At 34.2% G+C, this 16,216-nt stretch overlaps 1 protein-coding gene and 1 long non-coding RNA gene across 2 annotated transcripts; one reads left to right on the top strand and one right to left on the bottom strand.

Moving 5' to 3' along the window:
- Positions 1–2,057: 2,057 nt before the first annotated feature.
- Positions 2,058–6,501, top strand: LOC132640543 (uncharacterized). The gene is made up of 3 exons (XR_009582274.1): positions 2,058–2,255; positions 4,427–4,483; positions 5,882–6,501. It is a non-coding gene; the product is annotated as an uncharacterized LOC132640543 (long non-coding RNA).
- Positions 6,502–12,673: 6,172 nt separating this feature from the next.
- LOC132642322 (zinc-finger homeodomain protein 1-like) lies at positions 12,674–15,820 on the bottom strand. The gene is made up of 2 exons (XM_060359556.1): positions 14,959–15,820; positions 12,674–13,688 (listed from the first exon to the last, which is right to left on the bottom strand). The coding sequence occupies exons 1-2, from the start codon at positions 15,323–15,325 to the stop codon at positions 13,393–13,395; spliced, it is 663 nt and encodes a 220-aa protein (XP_060215539.1). The 5' UTR covers positions 15,326–15,820; the 3' UTR covers positions 12,674–13,392.
- Positions 15,821–16,216: the final 396 nt, after the last annotated feature.

Raw genomic sequence — 16,216 nt, 5'->3', positions numbered from 1 at the left:
AGGGTGGAAAAAGGTATCTTCTTACTTTCATTGATGATTTTTCACGCAAGGTTTGGGTATACTTCTTAAAGGCTAAAAGTGATGTCTTTGAGAATTTCAAAAACTGGAAAACATTAATTGAAAATCAGTTTGATGGAAAGATTAAGTGTCTTCGAACAGGTAATGGCTTGGATTTTTGCAATGAAGGTTTGATAATTTCTGCAAGATTCATGGTGTATTGAGACATAGAACTGTTAGGCATACACCACAACAAATGGAGTAGCTGAAAGGATGAACCACACTCTTCTTGATAAAGGACGATGTATGCTCTCTAATGCCAAGGTGCCTAAGGAGTTCTGAGTGGAAGCAATAAATACTGCTTGTTATGTTGTTAATCGTTCTCCAGCATCAGCGATTGACTTCAAAACTCCAAATGAGGTATGTTCAGTTAAACCGTTTGATTACTCGTACTTAAGAATCTTTGGATGTCCCACATATTATCATGTAAGTGACGGAAAACTTGAACTTAGAGCTCAAAAAGATTTATTTATGGGATATGCTGAAGGGGTAAAGGGTCTAGAATATGGAGTTTAGATCCTCTTAAGTTTATAATTAGTGGAGATGTTACTTTTGATGAGGCCTCTATGCTTGATCCTGGAAAGACTTCTATTGAGTTTGCAGGGTAGAAAGTTCTTACAACAGAAATGGTGGAGGAAAATGTGAAACTCACTGAACAGGAGGATCAAGTGAATCAGGTGGAGTAAGATAATGAAAAAGCTCACACAGTAGTACTTGAAGGTGAACCATACAGTATAGCTACTGGAAGGGACAAACGAACTCCTAAGCCTAATCCAAAATATTATCTTCAGCCTTCGCAAGCTAATCTTGTGGCCTATGCATTAGGTACTGCCTAGGAGAAAATAAAGGATCTGGAACCCTCAAGCTATACAGAAGCTACTATGTGTGGTGAAGTTGATCAATGGCATTTAGCCATGACCGAAGAGATGAAATCTCTGCACAAGAACCAGACATGGGATTTGGTGAGTCTGCCAAAAGGGAAGAGAACTGTTGGTTGCAAATAGGTCTTCAGAAAAAAGGATATTCCGGGTGTAGAAGATGCTAGATACAAAGCGAGATTGGTTGCTAAGGGCTTTTGTCAGAAGGAGGGAATCGACTACAATGAGATTTTCTCACCAGTTGTGAAGCATAGCTCAATTCGTTTGTTACTAGCTTTGGTTGCCCATTATGACTTAAATCTTCATCAGCTTGAAGTCAAGACCGCATTCTTACATAGTGAACTTGAAGAGGTGATCTTCATGAATCAGCCCGAGGGTTTCCTTATTGAAGGAAAAGAAGACCAGGTTTGTCAATTGAATAAATCTTTGTATGGTTTGAAACAGTCACCACGACAGTGGTACAAGATATTTGATGCATTCATGATTACTAAAGATTTCTCGAGAAGTGCATTTGATAGCTGTGTGTATCACATGACGGTATCTGGTAATTCAAATATTTATTTACTATTATATGTTGATGATATGCTTATTGCTGCTAATAGTATGACAGAGATAAATAATTTGAAGAAACTGCTAAGTAAGGACTTTGACATAAAAGATTTAGGTGAAGCTAACACTACAAGAAAATTTCAAAATTGTGACAGAACTTTTGAGACGGAGGAGTCTGTCACAAATTGTCATGGAATTTTGACGGATTTGTGACAAATTAACCTCACCTAGACCAAATTTTTAAAACAATTTTTTTTTTCTACAAACATTTTGATAGTGACGGATTTCTGACAGAATTGTAACAAATATTTAATATAATTTTTGTGACTAAAAAATTTCCGTCACAAAGTTAGAGAAATGAGAATAAGTGACAACAAGTCCATCACTAAATTTGTGATAGATTGTTCTTTCCGTCACAAAAATGTAAAAATCTAATAAAACAATAAATCCTTAACTTTGTGACAAACTATTTTCGGTCGCAATTAATTTTTGACATCTTTTCTTTCACAATTTTAGAAAAATTTGGAAAACTTTTCAACTTTCCCTCAATTTTTTTAACATTTTTCAATTTTCCCACCCCAAACCCCTTTATTCTAGATAGTCTTTTATTTTTCTCCCACTTCCACAGAACTCTCTTCCAAAGGGTTTTTATTTTTCTCCTTCAAAACAACAATGACGATTCTAGAACAATGGTGATTTTCTCTTTCAAAGAAACAATCACGAATTTTCAACACTTCGAGACTTCGATTCCGTTACCATTATCACTCAGAGGTTTGTATTTTCTCTGTTCACTTCATCTACAATGAATAACTTTTGGGTCCTTTATCTCTTGCTCCAATTTGTCTCCATTCTTCTTGAATAAGTTTTCTAAAGTGGATAATTTTGGGGTTTTGTTGTCAGGTCCTTTAATCTAAGTTAAAAAAAACTCTGATTTAGGCTAAAAAAGTTCTGTATGAAACTATTTTAGAACTCTTTTTGTGGTCTTCATCAAACTATTAAATTGGGTCCTTTACTAAAGTGGGTTTGAAGTAATTTTTAAGATTTTTGGTTCATTCTTTAGTGTTTTATTCATCTGGGTTTCTACCATTTTTGTTCTTTTGCTAATGCTTGTTGGGTTTGTTCTTAGTTTTGTTGGTACTTAGTTTATCAACTTATGTTTAACTCATTTACTGCAACTATTTTGATGTTTATGTGGTGTGAGTAGAAAATGAGTTGCACTTTATTCATATTTTCTGGTGTGAATGCATTATACTGGTTTCCATTATACACAGTCTTCTCAGTTCTCATTTGTTTTATTGTTAAACTTCTGTTGAACTCCTTTTTTGCGTTTTTTTTTAATGTCCATAAGGTGTGTGTGGAAAAGACTGGGACTTTGTGAATATTGTGGTATGGATGCACTATTCTAATTTCCATTATGTTTGGTTTTGTTGTTAGTTAGGCAAAACTCTAGTGAAGACACTTTATGTAGCCTCTTTCGTATAGGGGATGTGGATAGAGGAATCGTGTGGTTTTGAAACAAAGAAAATTGCCAGCAGCCTCCAATCTTTGACAAGATGGACAGTTTATCAAGTTAGGCTCAATATGTAGTGTAAATTTTTGCACTCAAAACAATGATTTCCGTAACATTTCTTTATGGATGCTGCATAACTAGAAGATATATTTGCACCTTCATCTTTTTCTGTAATAGTATTAACTTAGCACTAGAAATCTTTTCTTAAAATCTGACATAAATTTAGAAAATACTGAGCATTCGGTATTCGGTGATACCGAATTACCCAACAGTATTTTTATCTCAAAACAAATACCGTATTTTTTAATTTTATTCCCGAAAACCAAATGAAAAATCGAAATATCGAATACCGAATTACCAAAATCCCCTTCTATCTTGGGTTTTATTGCCCTTGGAAACATTAATGTGCTTAAAATTTTCGAAGTATGTATTCCAACTTGGTATTTTTTTAAAGAAGGGTCTTGAGACTTCCATCACTTATTGGATTTGAGCTGCCTGTCCACTTATAATGTTACCTTGAGTTGTTCAAATTGCTCATTTCGAAAATCTGTTGCCGTATGAAATGATTACATTTATTATGTTTTTAGCTTGAGGTTGTTCAAAGTGCTTATTTCAAATCTGTTGCTGTATGAAATGATGATGGGTTGAATGGGAAGTGATGAATCATCTGCTTGGAATTCCTTTGCTGATTTTGTGCTTCTTTATCATTCACTTCCAGTCACTTGATGCTTCTCTTAGCCCATATGTGAAGCTGTAGAAGATACTGCGTAGTGTGTTGCCATCTTGGCATCTATTTGTTTATTCTAACTGGACTGATTTTGGGTTTTTATGGTGACAGAATGGCGATCACACAATAGTTAAGACCCAAAATCAGTCCAATGAACATAGATCTATAGGTTAAATATTTGCTTAGATGATTAATTTAGCTTGTGGGACGAATTCAGATGCCTATGAAGTCTTGCATTTCTTGGTTAACTACAAAAGGGAGCAGTAATCAGCCTTGCTTATTTGTGCCTGCGATGTGTATTTAAATTAGTTATCCTATTAATTCATTCTTTTGAGTTTTGAAGACACCGAGTGATGGCTGCCCTTTCTCTATCTTGCATCTTTTACCAGTAAAAGTCAAATTTGTGTTAGGTGGGCATTTTCTGTGTGAAGTTTCTATAAATTCGTAGTTTTCAAATCTGTTAAGTAGCGAATGCTGTCAAATTTGTGTAAAGGAAAATTCTTTAGGTAATTTTCTGAGGCTTGAATTTTTAGATATCAGAGTTGTTGATTCTATTAAAAGATGAGTTATCTATCATTGGTTGTGAAGGTAAAATCTCAGATTTGCCTTTTTCCCTTACTTTCTTTGAAAGTGGTGCACTTTATAGAGGGAAATTCACTGGCAACCTTCACTAAGCTTATGTTTTATTGTCTTTTTTTGGATCAGGTTCTTCAACATTTAAGCAAAAGTCAAGCATCTTCCTAGTGAAAAGATAAAAATAAAGTACGCAATTTCAAGTATTTTTCTTATTAATATAGTGAATGGTAATCCCTATTTCAATATCGGCATTGCATTTGTGCTATGGTTGGAACTTTTATTGCATGCTAACACATATAATCATTGAAAGTGCTTTCATTTAAATAGGAAACTTGTGACTTTTCTTATTATATTTGGATCTTATCAAATTATTTTCCTTTCCGGTTGGACTCTATAAACTGAATGCACGCTTGGCATATCTGTTTTGGTGCAATACATGACCAATATTTGGAAGATGTAAATTATTTAACACTAACTGTAACTTTTGGTGAAGAACTAACTGTCTAATGGCTTTGAATTCATTAGATTCAATATCTCTTGACCCCCCATAGTCTCTCAATGTGATTTATCTCCTGGCCAGCAGCATTAAATAAGTGTTTGATTGAAGAAATTCCTTTTCTTGTTTCTTGGTTTTGGTGTTTGAGGATTTTGAAGCCGTACTTGTTGTTAGAGTTTTTACATCAAAATAGTATATTTTTGTTTGTGGAAGTATTGCCTCACAAAATTAGAAGTGAATTTATGCTTTTTTGGTCACTGATTAGATACTGATTATCAAAAGATGGGTTGTTTATCTCTCTATGGGTATGTATACCTTTGTTTTGCTAATCCACCATCCCTGTAGAATACATCATCTTGTCCCATGCTTGCATTTCACCTCTAATTGTTGCAAACCTGTTTAGTTGCATGCATATAAATCAATGTCTAAACTTGAAAATTCTGCATACAAATTGTTTGACCTGCAGAAAATGTTTCTTCTTTTCATAGCATTGCATAAAACCTGTACCCTTTCCATAAATTGGCAAACTCTCAGTAGGTTGAGCAACTAGTGCTAATACCACACACTGAGAATGAGCCAATAAATAGATCAAGCTAAGTGTGGGCTTATGTCAATTCTAAACCACAACATCATACCAGCAAAATGTATGAGTCCTGATAATAGTAAAAGCAGTTCTAGGCCTTGTAAAACTGCTGAGATCAAGTTTTCCCCTATGTCTTCTGCATACAACATGAGTAACCAAACTTCAACGGTGCATAACCATTTTGCCACACAAACCTGTATCCCTGATGACCTTCTCCATTTCTGAATTTCCATAGCTCTGCTTGCATGGTCTGTATACTATGCCATACCTAAGCAGCATGAGATACCACACTTTCCTATAGTAGGATCAATAGTAGTATTACAGTTAAACCACACTTGCACTAAATCACTTCGCAATAGATTAGGATCATTAGAGAAAATATGCTTCAACTTCCCAGTAAAAACCATTGTATTTCAAATATTCCTGATGTAGTTATTTTTCTTGTAATATTTACTTATTTGTGGAAAGTTTGGTGTTTGGTAGCTGATTATTTGGGTATTTTCAGGATGAAATGAAGGTTAGGGTGCTGCTGCTATAAGATCATCAGATGATTCACAAAAAGTTCAAGAACTCGATATAAATCGCATATACTTGGATGTTGTGGATGGAGAGAAAATTATGTGTGTATGGATTGGGCTCTCAAGCTTTGACTTTGTATCAACATTGTAATTCTGCCACTTCACGCAATATAGTGACTAATCGTGTTGCTGAAGAGCGCATCAAATTACTTGAGGAAGAGATGTTGTGGATGAAAGAAAATCAAGAGAGGATTCTTCAGGAGCGTGTAGAGGCGGAAGTGCAACAACGCGTAGAGATGGATGTCTCGGATCGGTTTAAGTCTATGGAGAATCGATGGTCTCACATGATGAATGAGATGGCGTTATCTTCTCGCTCATCTAATAATCCTACTCTCCCTAACAGGGACTCACCAAATGCTTAAGTGTTTAACATTTTAGACTTTGGTTAGTTGGATATTCTAAGTGTTGTTTTCAACGTTGTCAAACTTTTGTTAGTTGGATGCTTTGTAAGTTTAAAATATTTTGTAGACTTTTGTTTATTGAAGTTGTGTATTTGCGTGTTTTAACTTTAGGTTTTTATATTATAAATTTAATATTATGTTTGTTATATTTTGGTGGTTAGTTACTTTTTATGCTTTTAGCTACTATATATATATTGAATAATATTGTCAAATTCAAAAGTATTGTTTAATTATTATTTATTTAATCTAAAGGTTTAAATTATATTTGTGACGGATTTAGTTTGCCACAATCTATACTAAATATGTCACAACAGAGCTGCAAGGCAAACAATTTGTGACAAAAGATTCTATCACAATTTATTTATATCGAAATATTCCGTTACAATTGTTGTGCTAGCTATAGAAATTTGCCACGGAAATTATTCTGTCACTGTTTTGTGATGGAAGAAGCCGTCAAAAATCGGTCTCAATTTTGTGACGGAATTTAAGCCAAATACAAGGCTCTATATTGTAACAGACGGGGTTGTGACAATTCCGTGACAAATATTTGTGATGGAATTCAAATCCGTCACAAATATTTTATGACCAAGGGTTCTGGGACGTCCGTAATTCCGTCACAAATCCGTCACAATCGATGATTTGTGATGGATTTGTAACGGATTTGTCTGTCACAATTTTGACATTTTCTTGTAGTGTAAGAAAATCCTTAGAATGGAGATTCACAGGAAGAATGGTGAGGTACATCTCTCACATAAAAAGTATATTGAGAAGGTAGTTCTGAGGTTTGGCATGAACAAATGTAAACCCGTTACTTTACCGTTATTACAACATTTCAAACTTTCTTCTTTGATGGCACCACAATCAAAGAAAGAGGTGGAGTACATGTCAAAGTTCCTTATTATAGTGCAGTTGGTAGCATTATGTATGCTATGGTTTTCACTCGGCCTGATATTGCTCAAGCAGTGAGTGTGGTAAATCGATTCACGTCTAATCTGGGTAAGACACGTTGGGAAGCAATTAAGTGGATATTGAGATATCTTAAAGGTTCTTCAAATGTTGGTCTAACTTTTTGTAGGATGAGAAATGAAGGCTTCTCAGTCCTTGATTATGTGGATTCTGATTTTGCAGGTGATCTTGATAGATGGAGATCAACAACGGGCTATATCTTTACTCTAGTAGGTAGTGCCATAAGTTGAAAGGCAACTCTCTAGTTTATAACTGCTTTGTCCACAACAGAAGCTGAATATATGGCAGCAGCAGAAGCAGTAAAGGAGGCTATATGGTTGAAAGGTTTGGTGTTAGAATTGAGTAGGGTTCAACATGAAACTTCTAAAATGTGATAGCCAGAGTGCTATTCACCTGATAACAAATCAGGGATTTCATGATCGCACCAAACACATTGATATTAGATTCCATTTTATTTGTGATGTTGGTGAACAAGGCACAGTTAAGGTCTTGAAGGTTGACGCAAAGGAAAACGCAGGGGATATGTTGACCAAGGGGGTTCCTCTTGTCAAGTTCAGTCATTGTATGAATTTAGCAGGAGTTTGCACTGATGCGTCAGGATGGAGAACGACAGGGTAAGGTAGAGCTACTAGTATGTACAAGGTTTCGGTTAGTGTCTCTTGTTTCCTACACGGAGTTAGCTCATGTAGGCTTAGATACATTGGACTGAATAACGTTCATATGGAAGCTCGAAATTCATCTCAAGCCGGAGATTGAGAAGTTGAGAAGCTATTCAAGTCAATTCCTACTCAAAAGCGGAAAGAAATAAAAGGAAACTTTTTCTTTGTTGGTTTTCGAGTGTTATTGGAATTTAGATCCTTTCTAGGAAAAGATTAGACCTAGTAGTATAAATACATGCTAGTTAGGATTTATTAAGTAGGACAGAATATAGAACCTAAGAGTATTCAATCTTGTAACTTACTTTCTCCCTTGATATTAATAAAAGTGTCGGCAGTTCTCCGTGGACTAGGATCACATCAATCCGAACCACGTTAATTGTTGTGTTTTTATCATTTCCGCGCTAACAAAAAAGAATTCACAAAAATATGTTTCAAACCAAGCACCATTAGAGATGGCATTTGGTTGACCAAAAATCCTGAAACTTTGAAATATTTTTAAATACAAACAATACAAAAAAAGGGTGATTTGCGGAGATTGGAAGTTGCAATTCACGGGGGTTTTAGCTCCACTAATTGCTTGAGGAGGCTAAAACCCTCACAAATTACAACTTTCAACCTCCGCAATTTTTTTTTTTTTTTTTTTTTTTTTTTGTAGTGTAAAGCCATTGTTTTGGAGGCATTTGATCATGCTTTAATTGAGAATGAAAATAGCATCCGATGTTAATTTGAAAAAAAAAAAATTGTATTTGGAAGTTGATTTTCGTGTTTGGACATGAAAACTGAGTTGGTATTTTGTGAATGGATACCTGAATTTTCTTTTAAAAACTACTAAACCTTATTTCTCAAACTTTAAATTCTATAATTCAAGTTTGGAGTGGACATAATTGATCAATTTAATAAACAAACACTTTTCATGGTCAAACGGCTCTTCAAAGTACAGCAATATGACAGTTTGCAATGATTTCAACTTCCAAAGTTCACGGATCAAATAAACAAAGTGCCAAACAAAAAATAAATAAAATAAAAGTCAAAGACCCAACTTTGGAAAAGGATAAGACAAGCTTTATTGTTTATACCACTAGTTTCTAAAATCACTATTATGATTGTTTACCTATTATAAGAGAGCAGCAAGTACATCAGTTTTGTGTTCTTGAAGCTTTTACTCAAAAGAAATAAGTGAGCTTTTTTCTTTAAAAGAAGTGTGTTGGGAAGCTTTATTCGAATGGTATTAAAAGTTGGTTAACATCGCACTCAAAAAAGTGATATAAGCATAGGAAAAACATATGTATTGGCACGTTAAGACGATTGTACTACTATTTTTCCTAGCAGACACTATAATTGGTTCTAACTTGGTTGAATTTAGTATGTGGAGTGTCTTGGCATTTGATAGTAATTACATCTCAGTCACACCATTTTAAAAGCGACTAAATAAAATGATTTTGAATATAACACTTACCATCCGTACCATATAAATTATAATATGTACTAAAAATAAAGCAGGGGCCCCGCTACTTTTCTCACAAAATACTAAGAAATTGTAGATTGTTTTATGCACCCACTCACTTATCAAATCGCCACATTAACATTGGTAAGTATCACAAGAATACTAGGTAATCATGATTTAACACATAACGACAGATGCATTTGAAGCTTCATGTAGAATATAATCAACCATCTTAAAGACGTTCTTTCAATTCATTCTCTATATGTGCTACTTATAGAGTTTGTCAGATTTGATCATGATTTCTTATCTTAATAATTGTTCTATAGAATTACCTTAGGTTTCACTTCGGTTGATGACCATCTACTACATAAAACCCTAATAGCAATTCTCTATTCTAGTACTTAATATGTTTTAATTAGATGTGTTAAATCTTCTCTCTTGAAAAGGTACCAAAGTCCCGTTTAATAAAACAGTAAATCTTCTTTTAAATGCTTAAATCTTTTTCTTTACTTACAATTTTTTTTTTTTAATTATTTGGTCCCGTAGATATTCCTTGGTTTATGCGGTGACGCGTGAAACGCAGATGGTCACAACAAAAATGCAACTACAAAAGAGAACAAGCAAAACAAACATGTAGGAATATTATAATGCATGAGACTGTTTATGTTGCTTTAGTCCCCACATGTTCCATTTAGAACATTCAAAAATAAAGCTGGGAATATAATAAGAAGATGAAGATGATGTTCAAAAAGAACAAAAAAAAATGGAATTTCTGAAAAGATATGGATCTATCAAATTTCTGAAATTAATGGATATATGTCCACGTTTGCATTTGAGGACTTACTCATAGTTTATTGTTCTTCCCAAGAAAAAAGTATAGTATTAAAACATAGTATATAGTTATAAACTAATCTAAGGTCAAGATAACACTAGTGTTATTATCAGCTCTTCCAGGGTCCACTACACACCCATGCACTAGTTTCATGTATATAAAGAAGCCGGCCAACTTAAATAACCCCAAAAGTGACAAAAGGTACCCAAATAATTCAAAAAAAAAAAACGTTATCGAAGTACCAATACCTGTTTAATAAAAGTCCCCTCCACTTTCCCACCCCGACGGTCCCCCCTCCTTTTAAAAAAACAAAAGCTCCATTAACAACCAAAAACAATGGTCCCCACGTTCCAAATACATTGTTTTCGTGTTTTGTTTAACCTCAAAGGTCAATATTCTTGATATATTTAAGGCAAGGAATAAGTTTCAAAGCTTTGATTACGAAATAAAGCGGCGTAGAACTCGATTTCAAAAATGCACACTATCTACTAAAAAATAAAGCGGCGTAGACACATAGGTTTGATTTTTTACAATAAAATAATGTATTAAATTAATTGTTTATATGTTATTTCTGTTTAGTTTACCATAAATCTAAACTAAATTGTTTATATGTTATTTCAGGTTCATTCTTCTACGCCTGTAGACCCGTCTCCTGCTCCGACACTATTTACATCTCCGGCTACGGGGCCTGCTCAGGAGATTGCTGAGTTGTTAGCTCATGAGCCCTCTCAGGAGCAACTCTCGCCAGCCATCTCAGGAGCCTGTCGACACACGGGTTTAATTTTTTTATAATAAAATAATGTATTAATTAATTGTTTATATGTTATTCCATGTTTAGTTTAACATAAATCTAAACTAAATTGTTTATATGTTTTTTCAGATTCATTCTTCTGGGCCTGTGGACCCGTCTCCTATTGAGATTGAGTCATCTCCTGAAGCTCACATTTCGGCCACCGTCGTCTCCCATAGGGAGCATGTTTTGAACAAGCCCCCAAGGAAGGGAACGTAGGATGATCATGCCATAGAGCATGTACGGTTTAAGAGGAAGAAGGGGGGTGGAGATGATGGTGAGGGTGGTAAGGTTCGCCTTAGGCCTAAGGTTATTCTAAAGGCTCCCACATGTGGGACCTAGGGGGATGGAGATTGTGTATTTGTAAATAAAATGTACATTTTATGTTAATATTATATATATATTTGGTATTATTTTCTTAATGATAATTAGTTATCTTAGTTTTTATTGTCGTTTAATAATAACTCGTGCCACGTCCTAAATTAATCAAAACCCTATAAAATAAAACACTTAAACCTAAAAATAACAAGTTTCCAAACAAACAAAACTTACTTCGGGGTAATTTACAACCCCTAAAACGACTTGATGTGTTGAGCCTACATTATTGTTCGCAGAAAAAGATATTAGGTACGTTCTATATAAAATATTGATATTCCGGCGTTTTTAAACATGACTAATCTTTGGTCAAAGTACGGAAAAAACGTGAATTTCAAAACTTTTGGTCAATGAATGAAGGGCTGAACGTTTTATTAAATAGGTTTTGCGCACTAAATTACAGTTTGGTCCTATTGCACACTAATTTAGTGCGCAAAAGGTATTTCGGTAACTTTTTTTTTTCTAGGTTATTTTGGTACCTTTTGTCACTTTTTGGGTCATTTGAGTTGCGAACTCTATATAAAGAGTACTGTTAACTCAACGGGTTGGACTGAATTTAGTAGATTAAAAATGAATTAATAATTGAGTATATATATATATATATGTTATAGGCTCAATCCACTCAACTATAACCAAGTTTTAATTTTGTGTTTATTTTGTTATAATTTATTGAATTATCAAAAAAAAAAAATTGTTATATATTGTGAAAATTTCTAACACATCAAACAAAACAAAATTTTCTTATGGATCTTTAGGTTATATATTTAACCAAATTCACCCCAACTTTTAAATGCGATGACCTGGGTTGTGCCTAAATTGAACCGTCATGACAGCATGACCAGTCCAACCCAAACCGGCCAAACTCTATTCTTAGGCTAATTTTACCCCTAGTTTTGATGACATCGAAGACCTTAAGAAATTAAGCTCCACATTGAATAGAGTGTTGAGAAAAAGGAGCAATAGTGCCCTTATTTAATTTCTATCATGCTCATTGGTACTGCTTGTTTTGCAGAGTTGGAGAGTACGAACATTTGCCAAGATAGCTAAAACATTTGAAGGATTCAAAACAAAAGGCTAGTTGCTTGAAAGTCGTGAATAATCACATAAATAACAGATTAACAATGAAAGCACAACAATGCAGCCTTCTTATCGTTAAGCTTCGCCTAAATTTACCTATGATATAAATCCAGTAGATTGCACTAAGTAATCTCCTTAATTATACGAACTCAGGAAAATTTTGAATACTTGAATATCCTTTAATCGCATTCAGGAACTCATATAGTCTGGACAAATTCGTACAATGATAATACATATACATTTCCACTTAAACATGCATTGATACTTCCAACTTCCAAGAAAACAGTGGAACTAGAAGAAACCCAAGCTTGCCCTCACTAAGTACTACTCATAAAGGAGAAAAAACTCTCAGCCACAAAGCATCCAAAATTAATTTGGTGACACACTTTAACACGTCCTTCTAGAAATAAAAAGAAACTCAAGAATTCAACATAGAAGTACTATAACAAATTAAAAAGATAAAGGGAGTCTGATGCAAAAAACATCTTATGTTCAAGCAAAGCCTGAGAAAGGATTGCACCACAAGAAATTTGATGTAAGCAGCCAACCTGAGCTGATTCCTCAGCTTGAACTCATAAGTCACCCGAGGATAACTTTATCATTACTTCAAATCTCTCCTTCATAGTACTATAATTAAAAAAAAAAAAAGTAGAAAGGCAGTCTGATGCACTAAGCATTTATGTTCTTAGCAAAAAGGCGCTTTTGAAGGGGATATGATGTAAGCAACCAACTCTGACACAAGAGATCAGTAACTAATTCTACACCTCAAATCGCTCAGAGCAACGGTAAGCTCACCTTCATACTACTATATATAATAAAAATATCTTAAAATTATCTCTTTTTTTTCGTGAATGATTTTCTCTCGACCTTCTTGCTTGAGCTGCGCGCTACAAATTAAGGATCAATTTGTGTATTAGGGTTTAATAATTTCTTACCAAGTGTGTACTTGTTATTATGCATCCAAACCTTGAACACATGCCTTTTGATGCCAATCTCATTACACAATTGCTGCACAGCTCCCTCATCTTGCCTCTGAATTCTCCACCCTAATTTCTCAGCAAGTTCCAGCATTTTGTCCTTGTGTTGTTGGCTGAATCTTGTCCGAAATCTCTTCTTTAATGATGTCCCATTAATGTTGTTGTTATTAGGGTTACATATGCCTAGTTCTTGATCCTCCCTGTATCCACCACCTGTTGATGTGAATTTAGAATGACTTCTTGTAATTTTGAACAAATTATAATAAGTAGAATTGTAATATACTAAAGTTTTATTAAAAACGAACTGCTATGGTGTTTTCATAGCAATTGCATTTTCTTTTCTTGTTTTCCAACTTAATTGCACATTTACACATATACTCCTCCGTCCAATTTATATGAGGGTGTTTGACTAGGCATGAAATTTAACAAAGAAAAGAAAACTTTTGAATCTTAAGTAGTTAAAACAAGTCAAAGAAATTTTTGTGGCTAAAAATCATTTAATTAAGGGTAAAATGAGAACTCTAGCGTTAAATTCTTGCGAAATAGAAAAATGTCATTATTTTTGGGATTAACTAAAAAAGAAAGAGTATCGTATAAATTGGGATGGATTGGAGGGAGTATGAATAGAGTTTAAGTCAGATATATAAACTATTAGTCTAAGAAATGTTACATTATCATGTCACTTTTGCCTACAGAAGCAAATAATCATCTTATTTTTAAGATTATAAATCTCACATTTTGAAGTATGTTTACCAGATTATTTGGATCATCTGATAATATAATTCTTTTTTGCACTTGATATATATAACTTAACTAAAATAAATATAACAAACAAGAATTCTATACGAAGGTTAAAAATAATCTATATACACTAACAGTTTGAAAGAAAAAAATCACACTATCAAAATAGTTTACTTTATTAATTATAATTAATTTTAATTATCATTTTTATGAGATTACTATATTTATTTGGAAACCGAAAATTCACATTATCAAAATTGTTTAATCTATTACATCTAATTATGATTATCATTTTTATGAAATTACTAATTCTTCCTATTATTATAAAAGTTTATGTTTACCTTGCTAATTACATATATTGTTCCATAAATAAGTTAATGTATACTATAACACAAACACTAAATTTTGACCCATTAATTTCGAAACTCTGATAGCTATTTTTACTTAAGATAATGGTAAAAACACACTTCATCTATCACTTTTTTGGGAGTTTCACACCCAAACTATATTTCTCTCCCTTTTTTTGTTCTCTTTTCCTATCTGAACTACATTATTTATACAGTTCAGTTAGAAAAAGAGAACTACTGATAGTTGGCGTAGATAATTTAAAGATGTGTTTTAATGGTCATAATTCAAACAGGAAAAGGAAACAATCGATAGTTGAGGGGTAAAACTCAGGAAAAATGATGATAGCCATTACTTTTTTTAATTTAAGGGAAAAAAAGGACAAGAAAAACATTACCTCCAGAAGTTGATGGCAATGCTAAAGGCCTGTGTTGCGGCATAATATGGTGGTGGAAGTATGAAGTGGTTCTATTGTAGGGTTGGTGGTGATGAGTTTGTGTTATTTTCCGGTGGAAACTACGATGGCAATTACACGCAGCGCATTTGAGAGCCTCATCCGTACCATCTTCTCCGGCAGGCAAGAATTCACCGCAACCATCTACGGCGTGGCCGCCAATACTCACAGCGTGGTTCTTGAGACACTCTTTGTACTTTGGCTTAGGCTTCGAATTCATTTGCATTTTGGTCTCATCATGAGTTGAGTTGTTGAAGTTTTTAATTATCTGCTTCTCATTAACATGCTCTTCTTGATTTTCAAGCTCCATGGTTCTTTTTAGTACCTAATCATATGATCTGTGCTTGTAAATATCTCTTTGTTTCGAAGGGAATAAAGGGATTAGGAGGATGAGTGTCTAACTTCTTTAGCAGGTGTGTTTTAGATAATATGTGGAAACGGAAAGAATATTTAAAGTTTAAAGTTGGAAAAAGTATTTAGAAGTTTGCACCTTGTTTGGTCCTAAACCTCAACTGGAGAGCTTTTCTTATCCATTTTATATGACACAATTATTACTGGAGAGTTAATAGATTTTTTTTTTTTTTTATCGTAGTGTCTTTTAAATATTTTGAATTGTTTATTGCTATGTGCTGTGTTGCCTCGGGTTAAAGGCCATGACTCTATCGGATGATGGTCGAGCCATAGGACGGGGTTCGTCCTAACGGGCTTGTTTGAGATAGACTGAGGGCCAAGGTATACATCGGATGTATAGTACTGTCACGACCCGGCTAGGGCCATGACGGGTACCCGGGACTAACCACCGAGCACCGCTCGTTCTATTACTCATTCTGCGTACAGTCGTATTTCTTATGCTCATAATCGTAGGAAAACCATTTTTCATTTGAAACATAATTACTTTTATATACATAAGTCCTTCGGCTATCAAATAATGTACATACAATAAGGACATCGTGAGACCATACTACCCACACATATATATCTACGAGCCTCTACTAGAGTACTAGACATATGGACGGGACAGGACCCCGTCATGCCCAAAACATATATATACATACACAAAAGAATAAATCAATGGCACCTCCGGAACAATGGAGTGCCCTCAAGTCAGCTAATAGCTCCTACGAGTCTGGATCACCTCCCGATCTCCCTTTTCCTTTAGCTATTCTATCGCTTGATCGTTCTCCTTCAATGCTCACGTCTT

This window comes from Lycium barbarum, chromosome 5 (assembly GCF_019175385.1).
Source record: "Lycium barbarum isolate Lr01 chromosome 5, ASM1917538v2, whole genome shotgun sequence".
Taxonomy (NCBI): Eukaryota; Viridiplantae; Streptophyta; class Magnoliopsida; order Solanales; family Solanaceae; genus Lycium; species Lycium barbarum.
Note: the sequence above shows the minus strand (reverse complement) of the source record. Positions and strands in the feature narration are given on the sequence as shown.